Source organism: Spermophilus citellus (genome assembly GCF_964194105.1).
Source record: "Spermophilus citellus genome assembly, chromosome: 3".
Lineage (NCBI taxonomy): Eukaryota > Metazoa > Chordata > Mammalia > Rodentia > Sciuridae > Spermophilus > Spermophilus citellus.
In genome coordinates this window covers 14,113,326-14,141,128 of record NC_138184.1, presented here as the reverse complement: position 1 = coordinate 14,141,128, position 27,803 = coordinate 14,113,326, and the positions used below count along the sequence as shown (strand labels likewise).

The following is a 27,803-nucleotide window of genomic DNA, read 5'->3' as shown; positions in this document are numbered from 1 at the left end:
CTGAACCCAGTGATGCCAAGAGATGGGGTTGTGCCAGTTTACAGAAACCTTGGTGAAGGTGGTTGCTGCTGGCATCTGCCAGGAACACCTAAAGGCAGTACTTTAGGGAATGAGGTCAGCTTTGTCTGAATGCTCTAAGGAGCATTTCTCTGATGTCCATTTATAATCCTTATGCTAACATTTAGCATGAATTTCCTGTTCCTTTATCCCATCTTTGAAGTAACATTTGTGCCTAAATGGGGAGTTATGGTCACGATGCCCCAGAAATTGTGGTGCTCTCCAGGCCTGGGGCTTATGAATGGGTTGGTACGGTGGCATTTGGCGTATGGGAGACATTGTCTCTGGGACAAATGCACCATGTATTTGTGTGCTAGTATCCTGGCAAAGTCAGCCAGTGTGTTTAGTACAGCTTCTAACTTCCTGTCCTTTTTATTATTGGTAGGGACAGCAAAACCTGGCGTCTCCACGGTACCAAACACAACTCAAGCATCAACTCCTCCGCAGACCCAGACCCCTCAGCAGAACCCTCCACCTGTGCAGGCCACACCTCATCCGTTCCCTGCTGTCACCCCAGACCTCATCGTTCAGACCCCTGTTATGACGGTGGTGCCTCCCCAGCCACTGCAGACACCCCCACCAGTGCCACCTCAGCCACCACCCCCAGCTGCTCCAGCCCCACAGCCTGTGCAGAACCATCCACCCATCATCGCAGCCACCCCACAGCCTGTGAAGGTGAGCATCTAGAGTACCGGCCAGTTGCTGCCACCAAGGAATGGGGTCTTACAGGAGACAAGTAGTCCTGTCCTTTCTAATGGTTTGTGCAGAACCTGTCCTAGGCACTGACTGGGTCATCTCACTATGTATAAATTGCATCCCAAAAGCAAATATCCTGATGACTCAAAGATTCATAATCATATTACATTCCCCAGTGGATACCTTCCCCTTTCCTCTGTCTCTAATTTAGACTGCATGTTTGTAGGTGTCATCTGAATAGTTGTGCCTACTGTGGGAAAGGTCTCTAGCATTTTGTAGGAAAGGGCTTTATTAGGCTTCTTTGACCTGAATCCTGCACTCAGTTGTGTACTTTCTCCTATCACCGTCTTTTCCCATCCTAGCTACAAAGCAGAGTGATAGGACAGGATCTCCCTGTCCTCAATCTTTTGCCTGCCCAATTACCTTTGAGCCCAATCACTGAGAGTGTTGAGACCCTGTATAGGGCCTGGTTTAGGGGAGATCCGAGGAGTGGCTGTACTGGCTGCCATGTTTGACCGAGCCTTTTACACCTATACTTCTGGCAGACAAAGAAGGGGGTGAAGAGGAAAGCGGATACCACCACTCCCACCACCATTGACTCCATTCATGAGCCACCCTCACTGGCCCCAGAACCCAAGATCACCAAGCTGGGCCCCCGGCGGGAGAGCAGCCGGCCTGTGAAGCCCCCAAAGAAGGATGTGCCAGACTCGCAGCAGCACCCAGTGCCAGAAAAGAGCAGCAAGGTATCGGAGCAGCTCAAGTGCTGCAGTGGCATCCTCAAGGAGATGTTCGCCAAGAAGCATGCTGCCTACGCCTGGCCTTTCTATAAGCCTGTGGATGTGGAGGCTCTGGGCCTGCACGACTACTGTGACATCATCAAACACCCTATGGACATGAGCACAATCAAGGTGAGCCCTCCCTCCCCAGCTTTCCTCCTAGACCAGACCCTGGCCTTCAGCTTCCACAAACTGTGTAGCTATGTACTTTCCCAGCTGCCCAAAGAAACCTGGTGCCACCTGCTGGGAGTTGGGGGATGTGCACTGAGACAATGTGCTTGGCTATTTTGGTTGCAAGCAGTGGTGCTGCCCCATTCCCCTTATCAGGAGAACTGAGATGTGTCCTCCAATGCCTTGGTAGATGTTCCAGAAGAACTTGGGGATTGGTGATTTTGCCAGGCTCTCTGTGATAGAGAGGACCTTGCTGTCTCCTCTGTGGGAGAAAAAGTATATGCAAAAATCTGAACTGGATGCAGCCCTCCTTTCATCTTCCCTTCTTCAATTCTGGCATAACTTTTGCCTCCTGGGATTCTGTCTCTTGCCCTTTAGCCAGTCACAGTGACAACCCAGGTGAACTTGATTTGTTAAGCTGGGAAATTCTCTGCCCAGAGACTTGCTTTTGAGTGTCTCCTTGGGCATCTGATGCTGAGAACTGGGGCAATAGCTTCTCCCTTCCATCACCACCACCACCTGGGCCTGATTTAAACCAAGAGCCACTAAGAAGCCAACCTGCTTCTTAAGCAGCTTTTGCTGCTACCACATTCAGTGGCTACCTCCCCATAAAAACACAGGCAGACAAGGCTAAATGGAACCTGTCTTGTTTTTCTAGTCTAAATTAGAGTCCCGTGAGTACCGAGATGCTCAGGAATTTGGTGCCGATGTCCGATTGATGTTTTCCAACTGCTACAAGTACAACCCTCCTGACCATGAGGTGGTAGCCATGGCCCGAAAGCTCCAGGTGAGGCTTTGGGGAGAAGGGGTCAAATCTCTTAGGAATATTAGCAGATTTAATTTCAATTACTTTGATAATGCCACATAGTTGGAAGTGTTGATTCAACTCAAACTAATGCATGCATTAAAGTTGGTTATTGAAGCAGGATGGCTGGTTTTGGGGGGGTGGGTGCTCCATTGAAAGCCCCCTCCTTACCCTCCACCTACATTCTGATGCCCTTGGCCACAAAGGTGTATGTGCTGTGCATGGCCCAGACTCCTCTTTAAAATAGACTTTTCTGAAGTCAGCAGGAGACACTCTTGCCAGGTAAACAATTCATTGCACTTGTGAGCCAAGTTAACTGCTCACCTGGGTTTCTTCACCAAAGCCTTGAAAGGCTTTGTTTGCCTTTTGACTGCAGAATGCCTCTTTCTTGATGTTCCACATGACCATAGTTCTCTAAAGGGAGGAGTCCGAGGACCCTGTCCTTCGGGTTAAGTCCTGGGTAGTAAAATTCACACATGGGGGATATTTTAGCATAAATGTATAAACTGATTCTGCTTTTCTTTATTTTAAAGAAAGAAAAATTAAGTACTTGGAAGTAGATACCTGATTATCTTTGGGTAATAAGAATTTTGGAGATACAGGGCTGGGGATGTGGTTCAGTGATAGGGTGCTGTCCTAACATGTACAGGGCCCTGGGCCCGCTCATGCACACATGCACACCAAAAAAAAAAAAAAAGCTTTTTAAAGAATAAAATCATTATTTAATGCTTATTTATAACCTGCTTTTTGAAACTCTTAGGGAATTTATCTTCCCAGGGCCATAGGTTGTTTCTGTTTTCAGATTTCCTAGCAGGCTTAGGGCTAAACCACCTGTTATCTCAAGATACAGGTTTACTGGTTGTGGGTCTCAAAGCTTTCTCCCGCCTGGTTTATACAGCCATCTGTATAAACAGAGTTCTTCTGAAATTGAGGACTTGGTAAGCTTTTGGTGACTTGTGAGTTTGTGCTACACAGAGGTTACCTGAGTCCCACTTGCCCACCTTTCAGTTCTACCAGTTCCGTACACTGTCCCAGACTCATACCATAGTGTCTTCCTTCTTCTCCATTGTTATGTAGCCCCATCCTGGTTCTGTCATTCAGCCTGTATCTGGTCAGGGGCTGTCTTTAGTTTAGAGGATATATTCTCAAATTCTGGCATAAGAAATAAAACACTTCCTTGTAGGGCCAGGTGAGCTTGCTCTTGCTAATGTGGATCTGGCCTTATTACTCAAATGCATGCTCAGATTTAAAGGTTTTTATATTTAGGACTTGTTTCTTGGTTTTATTTTTCCTGAATTTGGCAGGGTTGTGCTCCCTTTTCATGTAGTGCTACCCATGTTCATAAAGACGACTGCCCCTTTGCCCCTTAGTGTTTACATGCCCCATTCTTTTTTTTTTTTTTCGTTGTAGATAGATGGACATGATTAAATAAGTCAATTTTTTTAATGTGGTGCTGAGGCTCGAACCCAGGGCTTCACACATATAAGGCGAGCGAGCGCTGTACCACTGAGCCACAACCCAACTCACATGTCCCATTCTTTTTTTTTTTTTAATTTCAATATCAATATTTATTTTTCAGTTTTCGGCGGACACAACATCTTTGTTTGTATGTGGTGCTGAGGATCGAACCCGGGCCGCACGCATGCCAGGCGAGCGCGCTACCGCTTGAGCCACATCCCCAGCCCCACATGTCCCATTCTTGAAGAAAGAGTTCAGGCTTTCTAATTTTACTTCAATTCTTATACAGGACCACCTGGTGGCAGTGATGGCTACAGATTTGTGTCTTAAATGCTTCCCTCCTTCACTCCCTATTCTCTTGAGAAAACTGTTAGCTTTTACCCATGTTAGATAGTTGTGCCCTTTCTTTATCCTTATGAATACAGCAGAACCCAAACAAGTTCTCTGCCAGCCCTGGAGGGTGCTGTTTTGAGCCACTTTGTTAGGGAAAGGGAAGAAAAAGAAAGCATCCTCTAATATGTTCTAGCTCTCTTTTCCTAATTTCTGTATCTTTTTCCCTATCCTCAGCTCAAACTGTAGAGCTGCTTTCTCTTCACAATTTCTGCTTTTCCCAAAAAAAAAAAAAAAAAAAAAAAAAGTTTTAGGGGTTTTAAGGCATGGTGATGCACTTCTGTAATACAGCGGCTCAGGGGAGCTAAAGCAGGAGAATTGCGGATTCAAAACCAGCCTCAGCAACTCACTGAGGCACTGTCTCTAAATGAAATACAAAAAAGGCCTGGGCATGTGGCTCAGTGGTTAAATACCCCTGTATTCAGTCTCCAGTATCTATCCTTTTCGGAAGGGTTGAACCTGTTTAGACATGCAGTTTTTTAACCTGTAGTACTGCCATTGAGATGCTTGCCTCTGAAAATAGTGCCATCTGTCCCTGCCAGGAGACAGGTAGCCTTAAGTTCTTCGATATCAGCTTGGATTTGGGTTTTTTTTTGTGTTGGGAGTGGTGTACCAGGGATTGTATTCAGGAGTACTAGACCACTGAGCCACATCCCCAGCCCTACTTTATATTTTATTTAGAAACAGGGTCTCACTGAGTTGCTTAGCACCTCACTTTTGCTGAGGCTGGCATTGAACTCGTGATCCTCTGTCTCAGTCTCCCGAGCCACTGGGATCACAGTTGTGCACCATTGCGCCCAGCGGCATGTTTTAAGAATCTATTTCATTTTCCTCCTTCAGCCACTAAAGAAAATTTGTATCTACCAGTCTGGCAGCCACAGTCACAAAGATGGCCAGTGGCTTCTAGACTTAAGAATTTCCTCTGGAGCCTAAAGGAGGCGTGGGCTGAAGGCCATCCATACATCCAGAGCTGCTGCTGGCCCTGCCTTCTACTCTCTGTTCTGTTATATAAGAGTAATTTAGAAAGTTTGGTAGTGATTGCAGTCCATGTGGCTATCACCAGAGATTTATTTGCAGAAGAAAAAAATCACAAATTCAAGGTGATACACAGGTGTTTTATCGCAGTGAGAAAAAGTAAATGAAAAGTACATTGTGCTGCCTGAAGTGTATCCCAGAGGCAGGAAATGGTTTTGAGATAGGTGTACATGTGTCTTTATATCTTTATTTTAATATTTATTTTTTAGTTGTTGGTGGACAATACTTTTATTTTATTTTATTTTTTAATGTGGTGCTGAGAATCGAACCAAGTGCCTCATGCAGGCTAGGTGAGCGCTCTACCTCAGAGCTACAACCTCAGCCCGGTGTCTTTATATCTTACACACACAGCTGCATCCCTAGCACCTGGCACCTAGTGAGCCTCCAACTTCCTGTGTCCTGTAGCTCCAACTCTTGGCTCCAGATCTGGTTCATCTGGGAGTCTTGAGGCACTATGGTCTTCTAGCACCTGAGCATGTCTGTCTCATTAAAGGGAGGAGTGTGCTTCCCCTGTGGATCAGTTGCAGCCTGTGGTATGTGACCCTGGGTCAGGATTTCTAACAAGAAGAGATATTTGGCTTTGAAATTAGCGGGGCATGCTAAAGCTGAGAAACACATATGACCCATACCCATAGAGGAGGGAGTTGGGAGATATGGGACGCCAGGTAGAGACCTGGGCCCACCTTGACAGCTGGACACAACCAGGACAGTTCCAGCCCTGCCTGATGTTAGTTTCTTATCCCAGCTTGCTTCTTGTTGTTTGGTCTTGGCTTTGGATAAGACATACTCAAAGGAGTATGAGGAAGCCTCAAAGTGAGTGCCTCCCACCTTCATCCCCATTGTCCAAAATAACCACAGTCTAGGGCGGAGGAACAGAGGTGTCCTTGTGGCAAGGGTAATGCTATCTCAAAGCCAGCCCAGAGAGACTGCATATACAGACAAGTGACCTGAAGCAACTTTCACTCTAGGCCTTCTGACCTGAGGAGAGTTGGTTACCACCTTTTGTGATGTCCTGATATCCTGACATGTCTCAGAAACACTATCCTTCCCTCTGCTTCTTTCCTGAAGGCCTGACTCTTCTAGGATCTTGTGGCCCTAGCTGCCCTTTATGGGACCTGAGCCTATCCACATCTAAGATGCTCTGGTGGGTTGGAGTTGGGGTAGCAGCTCTCCTGGCACGTGACCGGGTGCTGTGGGGCTTAAGGATCTTGCATGCTGCCCCATTGGGGGCCTTCTCTGTTATGAAACTCCTTCTTCCTGCCCGGTTTCTTCTCCTCAACAGGCTGTAGTCATCTCTTTTGTATCTTTGTCCTTGTCCTTGTCCTTAGGCCTACTCAAGAATTTATTTCTGAATAGATTAGAAAGTTATTGCTCTTCTAGTACTTCATCAGCCAAACCACTGAACACACCACAGAATCCCAGGTAGGGCCCTACTGGAAGAAGCTGTGCACTGGGTGGCCTGAAGGGGAGGGAAGTGACATGTTTGTTATAGAAGACACTCTAGCTCCCTGGAAGAGGAAACCTCAGAGTGTGTTTCTTGATCCTTCAAGAGGGAGTCCTAGGGCAGGCTTCAGCAAGTGTGCACTGAGTTGGAACAGCAGCCTCTGTGCTTGGCCCTACGCACTGCTCTCTGAAGCATGAACACACACTTAGGGAAGGTACCTTTTGTTGTATGTATTGCTGCATTGATTACTTTGTTCTGTGATTAAAGCATGTCTCAGAGTCCTGCTAGGAGGTCTGGGAGTGGCTATCTGGTAGAAAACTTGCCTAGCATGTGTGAAGCCTGGATTCTATTCCCAGCACCATAAACAACAAAAAATCCTACCAGGAAATCTGTTCCTTCGACTTTTGTCCAGAGCAATCACTGGATTGATGGTGGAGTCATCAGAATACAGGGGGGAACCTGCCAGCTGGTTTGCATGTCCTTACCCTTGGAACCCCAGATGAGGCTCCTGTTCTCTGAGCTCTAAAACTTCACATAGTTCTATATGACTTTTGAATCTTGGAGTCAGGAGATCTTAGGGTCTCTTGGAATGAATTCCTATGTCTAGTCATCTCCATGGCCTCTGCTCAGGTCACTTGCACCTCACAAGGTGACTGAGCCTTTCTTCAGTACACCCATACCTCTGCCTTATGTACACTGAAGCTGTCTCAGCCAGGAACTTGGCCCTACTAATGTGAAGAATGGGGATATAAACTCAAGCATATGGCCTTGCACTCTGCCAGGCACACTCCCATCTTGTGGTCTTTGCATATACTCTTCCCTTTGCCTGCAAGGTTCTCTGTAATGGCAATTCTTATTGCTTCCTGTGGAATCAAAGGCTGGCAGAGCCTCCTGCTCTGGGAATCATAGATCTGATGGCAGTCAGCAGCCTCAGGGCACTATTTCTTAGGGTTTTGCCTTGAGTCCAGCATTTTTCAAGCACCCTCAAACTAATGTTCTCAGTGAGCTGGACCTGAGTCATCGTGTACCCTGTTCAGTGAGTACCAGCCATGTTAGGACTTGGCCCTACTAATGAGTTAGTGAGATTTGAGAAAGGAGTGTTGAATGACCTGAGCCAGAGGGCATGAGCCAGCTCCTCACCACCCATGTTAGTAGCAGACAGGGGTCCTCATCCTTGCATCCTTCTTTTACCCTCTTGCTTACTTCCCCATTGAGTTGACCCCAGTAGCCAGTAAGATCAAGGTGACCCTTGCGGGCATGGCTTCCCTCCCCAGGATGTATTTGAAATGCGCTTTGCCAAGATGCCAGATGAGCCTGAGGAGCCAGTGGTGGCTGTGTCCTCCCCAGCAGTGCCACCCCCCACCAAGGTGGTGGCCCCACCCTCATCCAGTGACAGCAGCAGTGATAGCTCCTCGGACAGTGACAGTTCCACTGACGACTCTGAGGAAGAGCGAGCCCAGCGGCTGGCTGAGCTCCAGGAGCAGGTGAGGATACCAGCCTTCAGAGGCCATGGACCTAGAGGTTTCTGAGAGATGTCCGTGACTGTCCATTCCCGCTTGTTCCCTTATGGCCTTTCCCATCTGCTAGATCAAGTATGTGTTGATCACACACGTAGTATTGGGGGAGGGGGGCTCATTTTTCTGGGTAAAGATGAGGCTTCTGTGTCCTTTCCATGTCTGGAAGGAGGAGGCCATGCCAGGATATCCATCTCTCCTGGGGCTGGCTGTGTGCTTGCCCCCTCCCTCCAAGCTAGTCATTGGGTCCTTAGTGCTTGATGTATCTGTACACTCTTGCCCAACCTCTGAGGAATCCTCCTTGTTAGCATCTCAGGACCAGGATAGCCAAGGGCCGGCTTGGACAACTCCTCCCCTGAGGAGGACCCTGGCATACTTTGGAATTTGGGGAATGGGTGAGCATGGGAACTTTGGGATCTGATTATTGAGGCAGGTCACTAGACTGAGGGCCAGCCCTACCTCTGCTTCCTGCTGTGCCATATCCTGATTCTTGGGGCCCCATGGCGTCCTTGTACCATATAGTTTGATGCCCGGGGTGTGGGTTATAAAAAGGAGATCTCAGCCCTGGGTATAAATCTTGCCTGTCTGCTCTACAGCTCAAAGCCGTGCACGAACAACTTGCAGCCCTCTCGCAGCCCCAGCAGAACAAACCAAAGAAAAAGGAGAAAGACAAGAAGGAAAAGAAAAAGGAAAAGCACAAAAAGAAAGAGGAAGTGGAGGAGAATAAGAAAAGCAAAGCCAAGGAACTTCCTCCCAAAAAGACGAAGAAAAACAACAGCAGCAACAGCAGTGCAAGGTCTGTGCTTCCCAAGTCTACTCTGGGTGGGGACCCTGTGTCCAACACACTCATGGTGAGGTGGGACAGGCCGGCAGACACTCACTTGCAGCAACATTTAGTTGTTCTCTGTTCCCTTTTCTCTGGGATGAGTCTTTGGAGCTCTCTGTGTTTTGCAAGAGAGGATAGTATGGTGTAGACACCAAGGATGCAGCCACATCCCAGCTTGTGCATCCCTTGGTCAGTTTTTACTAGGTATTCCCAGGGAATGAATTTCTCAAGCCTATTTCTTGTGAAGACCAGCTGGGTGGGGTGTGGGAAGCCCCCTGCCCCCATATACATGGAGGAATGAGTGCCTGGCTTCCTCAGGAGACCTGTTCTTGACGGTGTCTGCATCGTCCCTTCATAGCAAGAAGGAGCCAGCACCCATGAAGAGCAAGCCCCCTCCCACATATGAGTCAGAGGAAGAGGACAAATGCAAACCCATGTCATATGAGGAGAAGCGACAGCTCAGCCTGGATATCAACAAGCTCCCCGGTGAGAAGCTGGGCCGCGTGGTGCACATCATTCAGTCACGGGAGCCTTCACTGAAGAACTCCAATCCCGATGAGATTGAGATTGACTTTGAAACTCTGAAGCCGTCCACACTGCGCGAATTGGAGCGCTACGTCACCTCCTGTTTGCGGAAGAAAAGGAAACCTCAAGGTGCACTTGGGCCCTCTGGATATGGGGGTCCTTCTCATGGACACCCTCAGTTAATTTTCCCTTCTGACTCTCCTTTCTCCCTCTGTATCCTTCTTTTCCTATTGTAAAATCGATGTCCTCAACACAAAAACCTATGAAAGGTTATGGCATTTATGCTTCACCTATCAGAGCCTTCTAGATCCTCTGGCTGATGGCTGTCTGCAGCCCACCTGTACCTCTCTTTTGAGCCTTACTCTTAGCTGCAGCTGTTTCCATCCTTAGCTACCTATCACTCAGCCCCCAAAAGTTACCTCCTACCTCTGGAGCCAGGGTAGAGCAAGGCCAGGAGGAAAGACAGGCCTGCCATGTCCCAGGGATCTGTGTACTGACATTATGTCAGAACTGAGCCAAGCTCTGTCCTTCTCTAGTAGAGATGTGAGCCTCTCTCCAGGCATGTTTTTCAAGTTGTGTATGCCTCACCTTGGCGCATAAGTTTTCCCTTGAGACCATAGTACTTGGGATCTGTGTTGGAGCATTTTTGCTTACAGTCTTTATATTCCTAGCCCAGGCTGGCTCCTCTTCAAGTGCACTGTATTATAATATCCACCTGGGCCTCCATTCGTGTACTAGATGAGAGCTCTAGGAGACCACTGGGGTTCTTCCCTTGTCTTGCTTTGTCTCTGGCATCATGTCTCTTACAGGTCCTTTTCACCCTCTGCCAGAAGGGTAACTTAGGGAAGCCCCAAGGCCAGCGGTACTTCACAGTTGCTCTCTGACTTGTCCCCAGATCCCTGAGAAACCCTCCAAAGGATTTTCTAAGAAATCGATAGGGCCTTGAAATTCCAGCACAAGCCTGTGTGTAGTGGTTACTAGCAGGAAATGTGGGACCACAGTGGCAGCTGGTAGGTACTGCGCTCAGACCCATGAGGCACAGGCTTCCCACTTGTCCTTCCTCTGGCATTTTGGATATGCCATAGCTAACAGTAGCCTCCTGGGTAGGGGTCTTACCTGACACAGTGTCTGTTGTTTGAATTGCAGCTGAGAAAGTTGATGTGATTGCTGGCTCCTCCAAGATGAAGGGCTTCTCGTCCTCAGAGTCAGAGAGCACCAGCGAGTCCAGCTCCTCTGACAGCGAAGACTCCGAAACAGGTTAGGTGACTCCTTTGTAAAGCATTGTGTTAGACCCCTCCCACCAGTACCCAAAGGCAACAGTCTGTCGAACTTGATGGGCTCTTCTGTCTGTCCATCTCCCTTGTTAACTTTTTCCCTGAGGGGAGGTGAGTAACCCTGTGATGCAGTGGTCATTCTCTTTATGTATGTGTCCCTCACACCCCCACTCCTGAGGCCTAAGCTAGGAAGGACTAGTAGTCAAAACCATTGACACTGGGGCTGGGGTGGTGGCTCAGCAGTAGAGCACTAGCCTAGTATGTGTGAGGCCCTGGGTTCGGTCCTCAGCACCACATAAAAATAAACAAAGATATTGTGTCCATCTACAACATATATATATAACATATATGTGTGTGTGTGAGTGTGTGTGTGTACACAATACCTTTGTGTCCTACTACAACTAAAAAATAAATACTAAAAAAAAAACACCGACACTGCAGAACTCAGGTGGGTAACAAGCAGGGGACTAGGTCTTCAGAACTGTGGGTATTGGCGCCCAGATGATGCCATCACCTTGGTGTGGCCCTGCCTAGCCTTTTGCCCCAGGGAAGACTGCATCCCTACATGTTGCCCACATCACTGTTGCATACAGTGCTTTATTGCAGAGAATGTGCTTGGCCAGACTGGTGAGAGCTGAGCCACCTGCAGCTGGCAGACTGCATTGCCAGTTTGCTTTTGATTCCGTTGTCGTCTGGGCTCTGGGCACTTAATCCTCTCCAGAGTGTGCTTACTACTGTGTAGAATGCTCTTTGTTCTGCTCTCACTCTGCATGTACCTGGACACCTATGTCCTGCTCTTCTAACAGTTCCTTGTGTTCTGTGGATCTGCACTGGTGCCCCATCAGAGCCCGCCTTCTGTGTAGCAGCTTTAGAGCTGGAGGGCAGGGGCAGGCAAGTGGCAATGCTGGGAGCTAGTTTAGGTAGGAAGGAGCCTGCTTTCACTAGGTGTGCATTTTTCTCATTATTCTCAGGGGGCAAGTTCTCAGGCTGGCCTCAGGGAGAGGTAGAGAAGGAGCCGTGGAAGCTGGGAGGCCTGGTGCATATATCATATAAGTGAGCTTGCCCCTGGAAAGGTCAAGTCCCATCAGCTGAGTAGATCAGCAGCCGAACACCTGGGACCCAACCATGGGGTCCCAGGTGTGCTTTGCCAGGTGGATTGGGGTATACAGATCCATCTGGAAACATGTATTTGAGTCAGGAGGTTCCTGGCATTTCTTCCACAGTCCTATCCCAGTTAGAATTTTAATCTAATTTGAAATAAATGCTAACCCCCACAAATTGAATGCATAGAAATAATGGCCTAATATTTCCAAAGAAGGTGAAGGCTTCTGTGCAGCAGTTGGGAGGATTTGTGTTGCTCCAAGGTGTGTGTACATGGGGTCAAATGGACTGAGCCCACCTCTGCTTAAGGGTTCTGGGGTTGGGGGAAAGAGGCACTTGGGGTGGGCTGGGGCTTCTCCAGGACTCCTGTAGTCCAGACTACCTCATTTTTATCAGCCTAAATGAGATACAATCTGCTAAGGCTCCTTTATTCTACATTTCTTCAGCACTGGCTGCAGATACTGCCTGGGGCATATTGTTGGCCTCCTTTGTTGCCATTCTTCACCTTCTGTTTTTTCCTAACACACCAACCTAACTTTTTTTATTACTTGTATTATTTCTCCCCCTCCTTACTTTTTTATTCCATCAGCCTGCAGGGGGTGCTGTACACCTGATCTGCCAAAAAGGTCTGGCCCTGGGCTGGGGGTGGGAGAATGTCAGGGGGCGTCCTGCCCTTGACAGGGTGAATAGCTGTATTCTTAATCCCAATTAGCATTCCTAGTAGACACTGACTTTTTCACTTTCACTGCCAGCCAAGCCTCCAGTTTTCCTTTCCTCTGGTTTTTTGCACATTTTGCGTTTTCTACCACGCTGCTCCTTCCAGGGGTTTTTTAGGTTTTCTTCTAAAGATCCCACTAGCCAAAAGAAAACCTCCAAAGGCTGAACTGGCAGGGGACCTAATCACTAAAACAACTTGGCTGGATTGTGCAGGGGGACTGCTTTGGCCTGATGCTATATTTTAGGGGGCTGTGATCATCATGTCTTAATTGCAAGTCTCTGACTGTGGACTTTGTTTCTGGTCCCCTCCAGCCCTCTTCTCCATGTTTGCTTTAGGCAGAAACCCTCCTGGGCTCCCACAAGTGCCCTGTCCCCACTCCTGCTACTGGCCATACCACAACTCAATTTTCAGCAGCTCTCCATTGCTGCCTTTTTTTTTTTTTTTTTTTAACTTCCCCTTTAAAGAAAGTGGAAAGATTGTGCAACAAGTAATTTGAGAGTCCTGGGAACGGCCGTCCTGGCGGGATAGAGGGTGAGATTTACGGTGGTAGAACTGCTGGCTTGCATGCTCTCGGGCTCCCTTCATCTGGCTCAAACCACTCCCTTAGCTGCCTCAAGGGGGGCTGTCCTCTCTTCCCAAATGTCCTCCCCACCGTGGGTGTTGCCTGGCTCCATTTTATCTTCTAAGTGCTGGCAAGCAGGCCTGGTGATGGAGCAATAGCTTTTTCTTTGCCTTCTATATGCACTGGCAAGCTCTGTCATGAGCTGACTGGGCACTTCTGCTCAGGAGGGACCTACTATAAGTGGTTTATACAGCAGATTCCCAAAGTGGGAGCACACATGTGGCAATGGTGAACGATGAACACATCTTTCTGCCACCCCATGCCACAGAGAACATTGTACTCTTCCTGGTGGTGGGATAGGGGTGCCAGTAGGCAGCTCCTCCAATATCTGCTTTCCTAATTCCCAAAGAAGCAGAGAAGTCCCATTTTCTATGGTGGATACAGGCAGCTCTGCCTTGGGGGAAGTGGAAAGGGTAGTGGGGTGCTGAAGATAGTTCTCCTTGGTCTTTTGGAACTTGTTTTGCCCTTCTTGTTCTTATGTTTCCATGTGGATTGGAAATGAAATTCTTGAAAGGGCCTATTTTTGTTGCTTATATTAAGGATCAGTTCTGACTTGGTCCAGGGCATGAATCTCCAAAGAAACTGAAGAGTGGTGCTAAATCATTCTGGAAGAGGGTGGTAAATGGAGCCCTCTTCTGGCAGCCATCCATGCAAAAATGCTGCGGGCTGATCAGGGCTGGGATCCTGAACCTCTGGGGCCAGGTTGCAGTTTAGGGATACTGCCCAGATGAGAGTGTGGGGGCTGCTTTCCCAGCTGGATCCTAACCACTGTGTATTTTCTTGTTCCCTGCCCAGCAGCATGCAGTGCTGTCCCACCACTTCCTCTGAACTGAGCTATTACTTGCGTTGTATGGTTTTCAGTGGACTTCAGTCTAGCTCTAGTATAGAACTACATGTTCAGTGTTGGCTTATGCAGGATTAGTACCCAGATGTCCCCCTTCCCCCACTTCTAGAGCACCTGCAGACCTGGCCTGGGCAGGCTGGAGGCAGACATTGTAGGTTCTCCCCTTCTCATTGCTATTCCCAGTGGGCTGCACCCTTTGCTTTCACCAGCACTGGGATCCAGTCTCCCTGGCATGAGGCATGGGATATCCTAGGACTTTCCTCCAGATCTCACTTATCATGTTGCTGACATCTGGCACTTCTCAAATGCTGTGCACAGGTCTTGGTAGGCAGTGGTGGCCGCACAGTTTGCATCCCTTTCAGGAGCACCCCCACACCTATCTGTGCCAAGACAGAGGTTCCGGGACATATGAGGAGATTTTCTCTGATTTTGTCCTGGTCTTATGGTTACAACAGAACACAGTGCAGCTATTTTAGTCTCCTGATTTCCTTTTCCCAGGATTGGAGAGCATGTGGGCGTTTCTTACTAGCTCCAGGGTAAAAAGGAATGTTGGATGTTTTGGAAGGATTTGAGCTGGGAAGTGCAGAGAGAGGCCATGGGACACTCTTAACCACACAACCAGTCTGGGCTTCTTGGCCCCCAGAGTCTTTGAGGGACTCATTCCAGTCATATCTCTAGGCCGTGGCTTGCCTGCTCCCAGGGTATGACATTTGCCCTTGGAAAGGAGTGAAGTCCATGTAGGGGTTGGGGGTCTGCACAGCCATGTGACAACTGTATACACACACACACACACACACACACACACACACACACACACGAGTTACAGCTGGAGGAGTTTAAGGCTTCACTGGGTTGAGGGCCATCCTTATGGAATGTGGCCTACAGTGAGAGGCCATGGTGGGTGGGGTTTTCCCAGGCATGCGTTGAGGACCAGGGAGCAGTGTGTTGTTGCATCCAGGACTCCAGCAGAGGTGTGGTTGTTCTGCTTCTGCTGCAAGGGTGGACTTGCCTGGTGCCCCTCCCTGATCTGGAAACCATGTTTGATGCCCTGGAAAAGGAAGGGAAGGACAAGACTTTCTTCCTTGGTCCTTCTCCATCCCCAGCCCCTTCCTCAGTAGTGTCATGGAGTCTTCTTTATAATTCATGGGGTTTATTTATTGTTTGTTTGTTTTTGCTTTGGGGATCTAGAGGAACGCAAAGATGAGGCTCTGCTCTTTGCCTCCCTCATCTGGAGGTCCTGCACTCCACACCCCTGTCAGGGGTGGTGGTTCTCTAGCCACACCAAAGAAGAAGACTCGAGTTAGCAGATGACGGATGGGCTTAACATACTGGCTAGTGGGACAGGGAGAGCTGTCTCTGACATTGAAAGGGAACAACTTAGTAATGGTGAAGGAGATGTAGCAGGCAGGCAGTTGGGATACATATGGAACTTGTTAGTGGAAACAGGTGCTCTGTCTAGAAGTGTGAATAAGCTCAGGGCAATTTTGGAGAGGTCTGAACATGCTGGATCCATGGCCCTTCTAAAGGAAAGGTGGGGTCTGTTCCTGCCTTAGGCAGGGTTCCTAGTCTCCAGAACCATTCTCTCGTGCCCTGTCAGCCACTGGGGCACAGAAGACTGGCTCAGTCTGCAGTTCTTCTGTTCTTGTGACTTGATGGTACATTCCACACCATTTCTCTCACACTGGTTTCTCTCTTCCTCTATGTAGGTCCTGCCTAATCATTGGACACGGACTCTTAATAAAACGGTCTTCAGTTCCAGATTCCTTCCCAGCAAGCTATAGCTTAAGTCCATTTTCTTCTGTGAAAGGGACAGGACTCCATCAAGTTATGGAATTCCTCAGAGCCCTGGGCCTGTCCCCTGGGGTGGATTAGTCATGTCCAGCAGCACACGCCTAATCCCGCCTTTGGGAAGGCTGCCTGCCTGGCCGGCCGCCCAGGCCTCCCTGTGCAAAGACTGCCTGGCTATCGTGCCCAGCCTCCCTGATCATCTGGGGTCCTTTGGGTGGGTAGCATCTCCTGGAGGGTGATGACAATCCCCCCATATACGTGTACATGTGGTGCTCCTCCATGTGCAAAGCCTGATCACAGTATATTTTCTTTCTTCATTCCCCCTTTTTCTGAGACTCCAGACCCTAAATGCTTCCCTCTCAGGCCTTCAAGTGACTTTGGCCCAGGAATTTCATTTAGCATAAGAAAGAATACTCTGACCTCCCCAGCTTCCCCATACAAGGAGTGGGGGCTTCAGAGACAAGGCCATCTGGGCCCTGGAAGACTCAGTGGGGCCATCCTGGTTGGCTTGATTAGGAGGCTATCACCAGCCACAGCTGACTGAAGCCTTCTGAAATCCTCCTTCCATCCCCATTATTTCTATTTCTAGAAGTTTATGTTGCCTGGTGGGCATTTTCCCAACTTCTTTGGCCTCTTTCCTCAAGAGGAAAGTAATTTCCAGAGCTTTTGGTGAGGGTCACTCAGGCCGTCAACCACAGCCCCTTGTGGGCCACCTGCTGCCCATCTTTTGAGGGGCATTACCAGTCCCCTAAAATGATGATGACAGGCACTGGGGCTGGGGCACTTGAGGGTGGTCACATCATCCAAGCCCTTCCAGGGGCACCAGATAGCTTTTTTGCTCTAAAATTAAATACCAGCCCTTTTTTGGTCATGAGACCAGCATCTCAGCAAAAAATACTGCCTAACATGAAACGTTCCCTAAGAAACTCTTATCTGCATTCTAGAGGGCTCTTTTTCCCCTTCTTTTTAAAAAGTGTAGTTTACGTGTACTTCCTAAGGGTCTGCCATCTCCTGGAGCCTTGGAGTCTGCCTTCTGGAGCTGGAAGCACATTGAGGAGGTGCCATTTATTGTCAGGTTGTGGGTGCCTGCCTGGAGAAGTCTGGCAGCCCTCCCCAGCTCCTTGTGTCCTTGTGCTGCTCACTGCTCCAGACCTGCTGTGGCCACAGGGTCTAGCCGTAGCTTCCCCCAAATTTCCCAGGGCCCTGCAGTGATACTTCTGAGTTCCTAAACCACTCCCAGTCCTTTCCAGGCATCCGGCTTCCAGTCAGCTCCATTTGCCAAACAGACTATTTTGAGCTGCCCTTTGGCCTGCGCCTTATGTGTTCCCAGTGAACTTGGCTTGGCTGGGATGGGGCGCTTTGTGCCCAGAGATTCCCACAGGACACTTGGGAAGCTGCTGGCATTATCTTTCTGGGAAGATTCTGCTGTCTTGGACCAAATGGCAGCCTGGATTCCCACAGTGTCTCAGCCACATGCCACCCCTTTTCTCTCCCCACCAAGGTGTATACAGGTTGTAGCTACAGTCCAGTTCTCCTGCTGGGTCCTCCTTGGTCCTTCTCCATCCCATCTTTCTTGCCTATGGGGCGTCCATCTGGCAGAACATATCCAGAGCCCATTGAGCTTGAGAGCTCTATAGACTTAAGCTGTCACCTGTGCTGAGTGCCTGGGGAATAGCAGAGAGGACAGTACCCACACACTCTTCCTTGTTGGCAGCTTCCTGTTCCCAGGCAATAGAAGGATTCAGCCAAGGGCTAGTTGGGGTCCTTTTGGGGAGCTAGCGAGGGCTCCTCTTCTCTACCCCACCCCACACTGTCCTGCACCCTCCTTTTTGTCTCCTTCGCTGAAGTGGGGCTGGGTGGGGGGTGGGATGGGAGAAATCAGTGTTTTAATCAGATTTTACAAAACGTTTTATTCCTTTGTACAATTAATATCCTATGTAAAGATGAAATTTGTGTTGAGTTGAAGATTGTCATGGAATAAAGATCACACAGTACTTGAGGCCATCTCCATGTAACCCTTTCCAGAGAGTTTTGTGTGGGGGTGTCTGGGGCTGGTGTGTTGTGAAGCTGTGCACTTCATGTTTTGTCTTCTTACTGGTAACTCCAACACAAGGCCCAGGCTATGGGAGCCAAATAGGGCTGTCCCAAAACACACTCCATCTCTCCTTGGCCCCACCACTGGCTCCTTTAGTCTCATCTGGGTCCAGCCTTCCACCTTGTCTCAGGAGACAAACCTGGAACACACTCCCTGTGAGCTTTCCGAGGCAGCCAAGACACTCCTTAGAATCCCCAGGAGCCCGCTGTACTTGGTCCCATGCCTGATTGTGTGGACCTCTGCTCAACTACCCCTCCTTTCTGTAAGGGAAAAAGGAATGCTTTGTTCAAGGATACTAGACAACTGCCACCATGGCCCCACTCAGCCCCTTTCCACCACTGGACCGTGTCTGGACATATTTCTAAGGCTTCTCTAGGTCAGACTTCACATAGTGACCTCGCTTCTTTCCCTAACTTCCCTTTTCTGTGCCAAGTTTCCTCAGAAGTGTGCCCAGCATTTGAATAGCTACTCTGGCCCACCACCACCTTGCACTGGAACAGGTGCTAGAAGAGCTTATCCTGGAGAGGTCCAGGACTGCTCCTCCTATTCCTTGGTTCAGTGGCCTGTGCCTCGTAAGACATCAGAGCTCTGCAAACCTCACCACACCTATGGTCCAGAGGCATCTAGCCTCTCCAACTAGTGTTCCTCCAGCCTCACAGCAAACAGATGTTGCCTTGACCCTGCAGGCTTACCTAAACTGCACTCTTTTGTATATCTCATCTACAAGAACACCCCTCTAGATTTTTACTCTAACCTAGAGTCCTGAGCCCTGTATCCTGGTTTTTGGGTTTGGAACCTCATCTTTGGTTCCCATGTCCTAGATGTCCTCACTTGCTGCCTTCACCATTTGTATGAGGACATGTGTCTATAGCTGCTGAGGTGTGTGTCCATGTCTTGTCTTTTGCCATGGAGTGGTGAGCTTTTACAAGGCATGAGGTTTTTTCTCATCCCTTTGGTGGCACACTGCACCTCAAGGTCATGCATCTCAAAAGCTTAGCACAGCCCTCGAGAAACAACTCTGAGCAGAGAGGTAGCCTCAATTTAGACAAAGCATACATCCTCTGAAACCAGCAGTAAGGTTTGGCGTCCTGGCAAGGAGTTCAGGGGAAGCCAGGCAAAGGTGCAAGGTATGAGATTCTTGCCTCCATGACAAGAATCTGAAAGATTCTACCTATATTACTTGCCAGCCTGGGAACACAGGCTGGGGTGGTTTCCTTCTCTGGAACTTGTACACCATCTGTTGAGAAGGCATCCAGCTGGTAAACATTCTTTAGCATGAACCTTTGGGAAAGGAGCAGAGGTGAGTGCACAGGCCATAAAGGATGCGTCAAGGAGGCAGGCACACCCCAGAAATGTCTACACGGTGTCAATACCAAGCCAATGGCCCCGGAGAAGTTAGGGTACATGCTGTCTTCTCTGAAACATGTTGGCTCTGCCCCAGAGAATGGACTTCTCCCCTGAGGGAAGAGGAAGCAGGCTGGTGTCCTCCTCCTTTGATAGCCATGACAATGGGCATCTGCCCTGTTTGTTCCTTCTGTGGAGGCTAATTTGCTTCCTTTCCTCTCCAAAGGTGCTCACTGGGGGGACCCTCTCTACATTCCCACTGATGGTACTTTCCTCACTCATCCTGTGGCTCTGCGACCAGGCTATGACAGCACTGGTCTCTCAACCCCAGCCATTGCTTCCCCTGGGACAATGGGAAGGTGAGGGTCTCAAAAGGCAATGCAATTAGAGGCCCCAGATTGCTACACTTTAGCTGTGTAACCCTGAACAAGTCTCCTTAACTTCTCAGCTCATTTTTCTCAGCTGTTCAATGAATTGGATCATTTTCAACAGTAGGTTATCCCAAAACAGCCAGTTGGGGTCCAGAGCACATGGACAATGAAAATGACACACGGATAAGGGAAGGCCTTGGGCAAGAACTCTTTAGCTCAATTTCCATTGTGGCCAGCAGATGATCCTTTAATGGCACTGGTGGTCAAGCTTGGCAGGAGAGGCTTTTTTCAGGCATAGCCCCCACTAGGAAAAGTGGATGGATAGGTGACACCCATCATTCCCTTTCCCAAAATGACCATTCTGGACCAACCTAGATACCCTCAAAGCCCTGCACCCTTTTTTTCCTATTCTGTATTCAAAGCCAGCTTATGACCTCCCCCAGAGCCTTACCACCTTTTTTTTTCTCTGCAGAGATGGTTCCGAAGTCAAAAAAGAAGGGGCATCCCGGGAGGGACCAGAAGAAGGTATGTGGCTCAGGGTCGTTCTCTCCCTTAGGTGAGAGCTGGCAGGCCACTCAGTTTTCGGCCCCAGGGGCACCTTGGGGCTGACTGGGCCTGTTGTCCCTGCCTGATATCAACCTCTATGTCTTTCTGTCTGCCTGCAGCACCATCACCACCACCATCAGCAGATGCAGCCGGCCCCAGCTCCTGTGTCCCAGCAGCCACCCCCTCCTCCCCAGCAGCCCCCACCACCGCCACCTCCACAGCAACAGCAGCAGCAGCAGCAGCAACCACCCCCACCACCACCACCCACACCCTCCATGCCACAGCAGGCAGCCCCCGTGATGAAGTCGTCACCCCCACCCTTCATCGCAGCCCCGGTGCCAGTTCTGGAGCCGCAGCTCCCGGGCAGTGTCTTCGACCCCATCGGCCACTTCACACAGCCCATCCTGCATCTGCCGCAGCCTGAGCTGCCCCCTCACCTGCCCCAACCACCTGAGCACAGCACTCCGCCCCATCTCAACCAGCACGCCGTGGTCTCTCCTCCAGGTGAGCGGTGGCACTGCCCCCTTCCACCTGGGTTCTACCCTGCCATAACTGGGTACTTCAGACAACTTCTTAGCTTCAGCTGCTCAGGTCAGAAGATACGGATTCATTTTTGTGGGACCAGGCATTGTGTTAGGTGAAAAATGATGGGATCCCTCTGCAGTTCACATTTGGGGGATGTAGGAACACATCCTGATAAAAGTTAGTCCTGTGGAGCCTGGAGAGCATGTAGTGAGTGGGTAATGTAGGACAGGACCACCACCATCCTGATAAACTGGTGAAGGTCTGTGAGTAGGTGACCAAGGCCTGTACTGAGTCCTAAGGAAGCTGTGTGAAAACAGCCAGCAGAAGGGTTGGGGGGGGACAGCACAGCTATAGAGGGTGGGGAGAGTGTGCTAGTTGATAAGAAGCCAAAAGGAGGTCACTAGAGTTCAGATGGGGTCAGCGTAGAGCAGAAAGGCTAGCCTTGGTCACAGGGCTCTTTGACCTCACTGCCACAATGTTGTGTTCTTCCAGCTTTGCACAACGCACTGCCCCAGCAGCCATCGCGGCCCAGCAACCGAGCTGCTGCCCTCCCCCCCAAGCCCACCCGGCCCCCTGCCGTGTCACCTGCCCTGACTCAGCCACCCCTGCTCCCACAGCCCCCTATGCCCCAGCCACCCCAAGTGTTGCTGGAGGATGAAGAGCCATCTGCCCCACCCCTCACCTCCATGCAGATGCAGCTGTATCTGCAGCAACTGCAGAAGGTGCAGCCCCCAACGCCGCTACTCCCTTCCGTGAAGGTGCAATCACAGCCCCCTCCACCCCTGCCCCCCCCACCTCATCCCTCTGTGCAACAGCAGCTCCAGCAGCAGCCACCACCACCACCACCACCCCAGCCCCAGCCGCCACCCCAGCAGCAGCACCAGCCCCCACCACGACCCGTGCACTTGCAACCCATGCAGTTCTCCGCCCACATCCAGCAACCTCCACCACCCCCGGGCCAGCAGCCGCCCCACCCTCCCGCAGGCCAGCAGCCACCCCCAGCCCAGCCTGCCAAACCTCAACAAGTTATCCAGCATCACCCTTCACCCCGGCACCACAAGTCAGACCCCTACTCAACTGGTAAGTGCCCCTGCCCTTGGGCTCTGGGGTGGCCAGTATTGGGCCTGAGTTTTATTCTTGGGGTGGGGGGGAAGAGTTAGCTTATGTTCCAGACTATAATGAGCTCAGAACTGAGCTTCAAATGCTTGGGGCAGTTGAAGAGAGGGGCTGTACCCAGGGAGCATTGGTGCTTCCTACAGTGTCTTTATTAGATGTCTGTCTGTCTTGCAAACTGAGATTGCTCAAAGTAAGGCTTCCTTTCTTCCTTCTCTTAGAACACACAGTCAAGAACATGGCAATGCACCCTTAACTCCTGCAAGGTGGGGAATCCAGGAGCCCCAGGGAGGCACCTAATCCACCTTTGGAGTTCAGAATAGGCTTCCTGGAGGAGGTGACTATGGTACAAGCAATAGTTGAATTAGTAAACAAGATGGAAATGAGATTCAGGCAGAGCCAGGAGCAGGTCTGGGTTGTGAGTGCTGTTTTGGAACAGGGGGGCTCTGCTCTCAGCACTGTGAGGCCCACCTGGTAATCAAAATATTCTGGCCATGTCCCAGCTTATATCTTATGATATGGTAACATTAAGGATCAGGGCAATGATCCTGGACTGACAGCGTAGGTTGTACAGTCTGCCTTGGGGGCTCTCCAGGTGCAGCCCACAAATAGAGCAGCAGAGCAGAGCAGGGCTGTGGCTGCTCCTAAACCCAACAAAAACTTCCAGGTGCCAAATGGATTGCCCGTGTCCTAATCTGAGAGCAGCTGTCTGTCCTCTCTGGGAAAAACTGGTGTAGGGCTTCATCACTGTGCAGCTGTGGCTGTTCTCAGCCCAGAGCAGGCCAAGCTTCCCTGTGGGAGGAAGGTGATCAACAGATGACAGAAGAACTGGCATTTCAGGCAGCTTAGGCCAATAGCCTAGGACGTCAGGCCAACTCTTTGAATCCCAAACCCCCACTCAAACTCCTACAGCCTAGGAAGGGGCATAAGGAGTGGTGAGGGTTAGAACCCAGCTGGGGTCTTTGAGCCAAAAACTAAGTTGTCAAGAGTTCCACAGAGGCTCAGCCGGCATCCCTGGGCACCTGGTCAGCTTTTCAGTGCCATCCCTCTACAGCCACCAGCAGATGGATGGTTCCCTACAGCATTGGCCCAAGGGTCTAGCCCTAGATGGGAGCCTGTCGTATTCATGTGGCCTGTGGATCACTGGAACCAGGCTAAAACCCGGGCCAGCAGAAGAAGATGGTAACATCCAAAGGGGTCCACCCACTACAATGAGAAGTAGTGTCAAGACCAGTAAAACCAACCCCACAGGGTTATGAGGCTTTAAGAACAGGACAAACATTGCCACAGTGTAGGCTCCAAGCAACTTTTATTAGTGTTTTTTGGAGGGAGGTGTGAGACCTAACTTTAGAGAGTAACATGAGGGTATGACACGCCTGGGGCATTATGGTCTACTCCAGGCTTACCAAGATAGGGACCTTCAATTGGGGGGCCCTTGGAGGACCCAGGAGTACCTTTGCTGATTGACAGTGGCTTTGAAGCAGGACCTGGAGGAGGTCAACATATAGGACCAAATTAGATTGCTCAGTGAGAAGCATGAAGTGGAACTCAGAGCACATTGGAAAGGCAGCGCTTACTTTTGTGGATAGTGTGGCTTGTCCTGAGCTGTAACTAGCCAAACTGTATCAGGTGGCAAGACCTCTTTCAGGCAAGGATTTGGGCAGAAGGGTGTTGGGGTTGCATTGGATTGGGTGGGACTTGGCTCCTTGCCCAGACCTGAGGGGCTGGCTCACTATGACCTGGGTTTCAGTTTCCTTATTGTACTGCTGAGAAGACTGAAGTACTCCATGGTCCATTTCCCAGTGGCCAGCAGCAGGGCTGTCCAGAATTTCTCTTGACCTGCAACTCTTTGGGTCTCTCCTAGCCACATAGTGGGCTAGCTTGAACCCCCCGGATCTTTTCTACCTGCTGTGTTCAGGTGGAGTCCTGTCCCTGTCTTGCCCGTTTTGCAAATAAGCTGAGTTAGGGTATAGGACTTTAGGAAAGATCCTGAAGATCCCCACCCTCACCCACAGGGACTAAGCCCCAGATACTCAGCAACCACCCAGGTAGGCCAGGTTGCTCAGAGGAAAAGCAGGGAGGTTAGCCAGGTTCATCCTTTTGAGTTGACATCCCTTGTGTTTAGCCCAAGCCACACTTCAGAACTAAAACTACTTTCAAAAACTACTAGTCCCTGGACCCCACCTGAGAACCCCACATATCAGGAGGTGTAGTTTTTCAAAGCTTCCTGCGTCTGGTATGTAGAAAGATCAGTATACTAGTACTGGTGTCATGGGACTCCATAAAGCCCTTTGAGCACTCAGCCCAGGGACGTGGCTGAAAGGGCCCCATGTCCTGAGAGATAGGGAGCACTCAGCCCTTTGGAGGAGGGGAATCAAATCCTTACCAGGCAGGCCCAGTAGAGGATCTTTACTCTTTGAAGCCTGACCAGGCCTCATGCTGGTTCTACTTCCAGGCTTTCCCTTCCCATTCTAGTTTACTCAAGGCCCAGGGCTGGTCGCCTCTACACTAGCCCCCTGACATACTCCTTGTGCCCTCTCCTAGGTCACCTCCGTGAAGCCCCCTCCCCGCTTATGATACATTCCCCCCAGATGCCACAGTTCCAGAGCCTGACCCACCAGTCTCCACCCCAGCAAAATGTCCAGCCTAAGAAGCAGGTAAAGGGCCAAGCTGGGTCACAGCCCTCAGGGGCAGGCATGGACCACAGCCAGGGGTGTCTGCCTGCCTCACCAACCATTGTGGCTCTGCTCTTTCAGGATTTGCATAAGGCCTCAGTGGTCCAACCCCAACCCCTTGTGGTGGTGAAAGAGGAGAAAATCCACTCACCCATCATCCGCAGTGAGCCCTTCAGTCCCTCTCTGCGGCCGGAGCCCCCGAAACACCCAGAGAGCATCAAGGCCCCAGTCCACCTGCCCCAGCGTGAGTGCCCTCCTTGCCCACAGCTGGAGCTCAGGGTCCCAGCCCTGTGCCAGACATGAGCTTACTGTGGGGCCATGGATCGTGCCCCACCGGGATAAGGTGGGCCCCGGCCCACAGGCTGTTTGTGTTCCAGGACCTGAGTTGAAGCCTGTGGATGTTGGGAGACCTGTGATCCGGCCCCCTGAACAGAATGCAGCCCCTCCAGGGGCCCCTGACAAGGACAAACAGAAACAGGAGCCTAAGACGCCAGTGGCACCCAAAAAGGTAGAGATGATAGGCCTATGGTTGCCCTGAGGTCCTCCACACCAGGGAGGCACCTTAGAGGACATGAGCTCCCTACTCAAGCATAGTAGGCTTCTCACTCTTCTTCATTTCTCTGCCCTGCAGGACCTGAAAATCAAGAACATGGGCTCCTGGGCAAGCCTGGTACAGAAGCATCCAACTACCCCATCCTCTACAGCCAAGTCATCAAGTGATAGTTTCGAACAGTTTCGCCGTGCTGCTCGGGAGAAGGAAGAGCGTGAGAAGGCCCTGAAGGCACAGGCTGAGCATGCAGAGAAGGAAAAAGAGCGACTGCGGCAGGAGCGCATGAGGTGGGCTGTGGTCCGGGCAGGGCATCGGGGCTCTCAGGGCCACACCAAGGCCCCAGGCTGACCCAGGGCCCTGCTCTGCCCAGGAGCCGAGAGGACGAAGATGCACTGGAGCAGGCACGGCGAGCCCATGAGGAGGCACGGCGGCGCCAGGAGCAACAGCAGCAGCAGCAGCAGCGGCAGGAACAACAGCAGCAGCAGCAGCAGCAGCAGCAGGCTGCTGCTGTGGCTGCCGCCGCTACCCCCCAAGCCCAAAGCTCCCAGCCCCAGTCCATGCTGGACCAGCAGAGGGAATTGGCCAGGAAGCGGGAGCAGGAGCGAAGGCGCCGGGAGGCCGTGAGTTTGGGACCATAGTGGGGACTCTTGGGCAGAAGTCTACCTGCAGGAACTGGCAAAGGAGGCCTAGGAGCGGGAGGGGCAGATAGTGAGCCCAGGCCTGCCAGTGCACTCCAGGCTAACCTCTGGTCTCAGAGGTGGCTCAACTGGGACATAAATGGCCCAAGTGCTTTGAGAATGGGCGCTGAGGGAAGAATCCCGGGGAAGGTGTGAGGGGCCAAACCCAGACAACGTGGGTGGTGGGTATAGAGAAAGTCTTAGAGCCACAGTAGAAGCAGGGCGCCTGAACTCATTCCCACCCTCCTTCCTCTTTCTCTCCAGATGGCAGCTACGATTGACATGAATTTTCAAAGTGATCTATTGTCAATATTTGAAGAAAATCTTTTCTGAGAGCGCCTAGGTGACTTCTGGCTTTGATTTTCTGGCAAAACATTGACTCTCCATAGTGTTAGGGACGGCAGTGGAGGCGGTAGCAGGGGCCGGGGTGTCTCCAGGCCTGGCCCTACTGCATGCTATGCCCAGGGCAGGCCTTGAAGGGCAGCTGAAGATTGCAGAGCCCATCTGCCTTACAGCCAGCCGGAGGGACGTCCCACCACCCCTCTCACAGGACGTCAGCTCAGAGCACGCCTCAATACGAGCAAGAGCAAGTGCCGGCCGGACTCAAGGCCTGTGTCCCCGTGTGTGGGGCAGAAGCCCTTCTCTCCGCCAAATGTCTACACAGTATACACAGGACATTGTTGCTGCCGCCACCGAGACTGATTTTCTGTCCCTGAGAACATGACGTTTGTGACGTCCTGCCTGATGGGAGTCTTTCCCCACACCCTAGCCATCGCCGCTTGCTCCTAAGAGGCCAGGACAGGTCCAAGTGGGCTGCAGCGGACGAGGGCAGTGGCCCACATCCCCTTGCTGGCACTGACTTTGCCTTGAACAGACCCCTCCCTCCCCTCCCCCCACAAGCCTTTAATTGAGAGCCGCTCTCTATAAGTGTTCGCTTGTGCAAAAGGGAATAGTGCCGTGGAGGTGTGTGTGTGTCCATGGCAATTCTGATCGAGGTGACCGTCCCATGAGTGTGGGCGGGCCTTGTCCGGGGAGTGAGGCCACCAACCAAAGTCAGTTCCTTCCCACCTGTGTTTCTGTTTTTTTTTTTTTTTTTTTTTTTTTTTTTTTCTATATATATATATTTTTGTTGTTGAATTCTATTTTATTTTTAATTCTCTCTTCTCCAGACACAATGGCACTGCTTATCTCCGAAATGGTGTGATCGTCTCATTGAGCGGCGGCTCCCACCGCACTGTGGGTAGTGTGTGACCGTGGCTGTACTGTATAGTGAACATAGTTGACATATCTTTGTTTGAAGTTTGTTGGTGACTCCACCAAACCAGTGTAAAAAAACAAAACTCAAAAAAAAATCCACAAAAAAAAAAAGCAAAAAAAAAAAAAACCTGCCTATATTTTACTCGGTTTCAAACTCTTTATTAGTCTATTTTTAATTATAAACCAGAAAGCTGCGATCCCCTTCTTCCTGCCATTTGTTGGCTTTTCTTTCTTTGTTTTTAATGTCAAGTCTGTGTTTTGTTTTGGGGGTTTTTTGTTTTGTTTTGTTTTTGTTTTTTAACCAAGAAAGGAAGGGACTGAGGATTAGGTGGGCTCCAGGAACTAGGGGGTGAAGGGGCACAGACTGAGGCAGAGGCTTTCCCTGCCCAGTACCCAGTCCCAACCAGTTGGCTGCTCCCTCCCATAATTTTTTTTTTTAAATAATTGGAGCCCTTGGCGAGGTTATGAGTGCCATGAGAACCCACTACACCACGATGCTGGTGCCTCAGTGTTGGCCAAACTCTGGAGTCACTGACTGGTTTGACTTTCATACGGTGAATATGCATTTCGTCTGTACTGATCATGGAATAAACACATCTCTCTTTT

The 27,803-nt window shown here is 50.4% G+C and overlaps 1 protein-coding gene across 4 annotated transcripts in view; it reads left to right on the top strand.

Annotated features, from left to right (window-relative positions):
• The window catches only part of BRD4 (bromodomain containing 4), an 85,698-nt gene extending 58,635 nt beyond the window's left edge, over window positions 1-27,063 (top strand). For 3 of the 4 annotated variants that reach the window (XM_081283461.1, XM_081283459.1, XM_081283462.1), the window contains 15 exons: window positions 443-732; window positions 1,299-1,661; window positions 2,359-2,487; window positions 8,107-8,316; window positions 8,943-9,142; window positions 9,531-9,826; window positions 10,844-10,954; window positions 20,327-20,379; window positions 20,520-20,904; window positions 21,418-22,005; window positions 24,583-24,957; window positions 25,091-25,221; window positions 25,345-25,550; window positions 25,634-25,883; window positions 26,205-27,063. In XM_081283461.1, coding sequence (XP_081139587.1) covers window positions 443-732; window positions 1,299-1,661; window positions 2,359-2,487; window positions 8,107-8,316; window positions 8,943-9,142; window positions 9,531-9,826; window positions 10,844-10,954; window positions 20,327-20,379; window positions 20,520-20,904; window positions 21,418-22,005; window positions 24,583-24,957; window positions 25,091-25,221; window positions 25,345-25,550; window positions 25,634-25,883; window positions 26,205-26,273 — 3,656 coding nt within the window. In that variant the 3' untranslated portion in view covers window positions 26,274-27,063. The remainder of the gene's footprint in view (window positions 1-442; window positions 733-1,298; window positions 1,662-2,358; window positions 2,488-8,106; window positions 8,317-8,942; window positions 9,143-9,530; window positions 9,827-10,843; window positions 10,955-20,326; window positions 20,380-20,519; window positions 20,905-21,417; window positions 22,006-24,582; window positions 24,958-25,090; window positions 25,222-25,344; window positions 25,551-25,633; window positions 25,884-26,204) is intronic. The other variant, XM_081283460.1, reaches the window with a different exon arrangement.
• The last annotated feature ends 740 nt before the right edge of the window (window positions 27,064-27,803 follow it).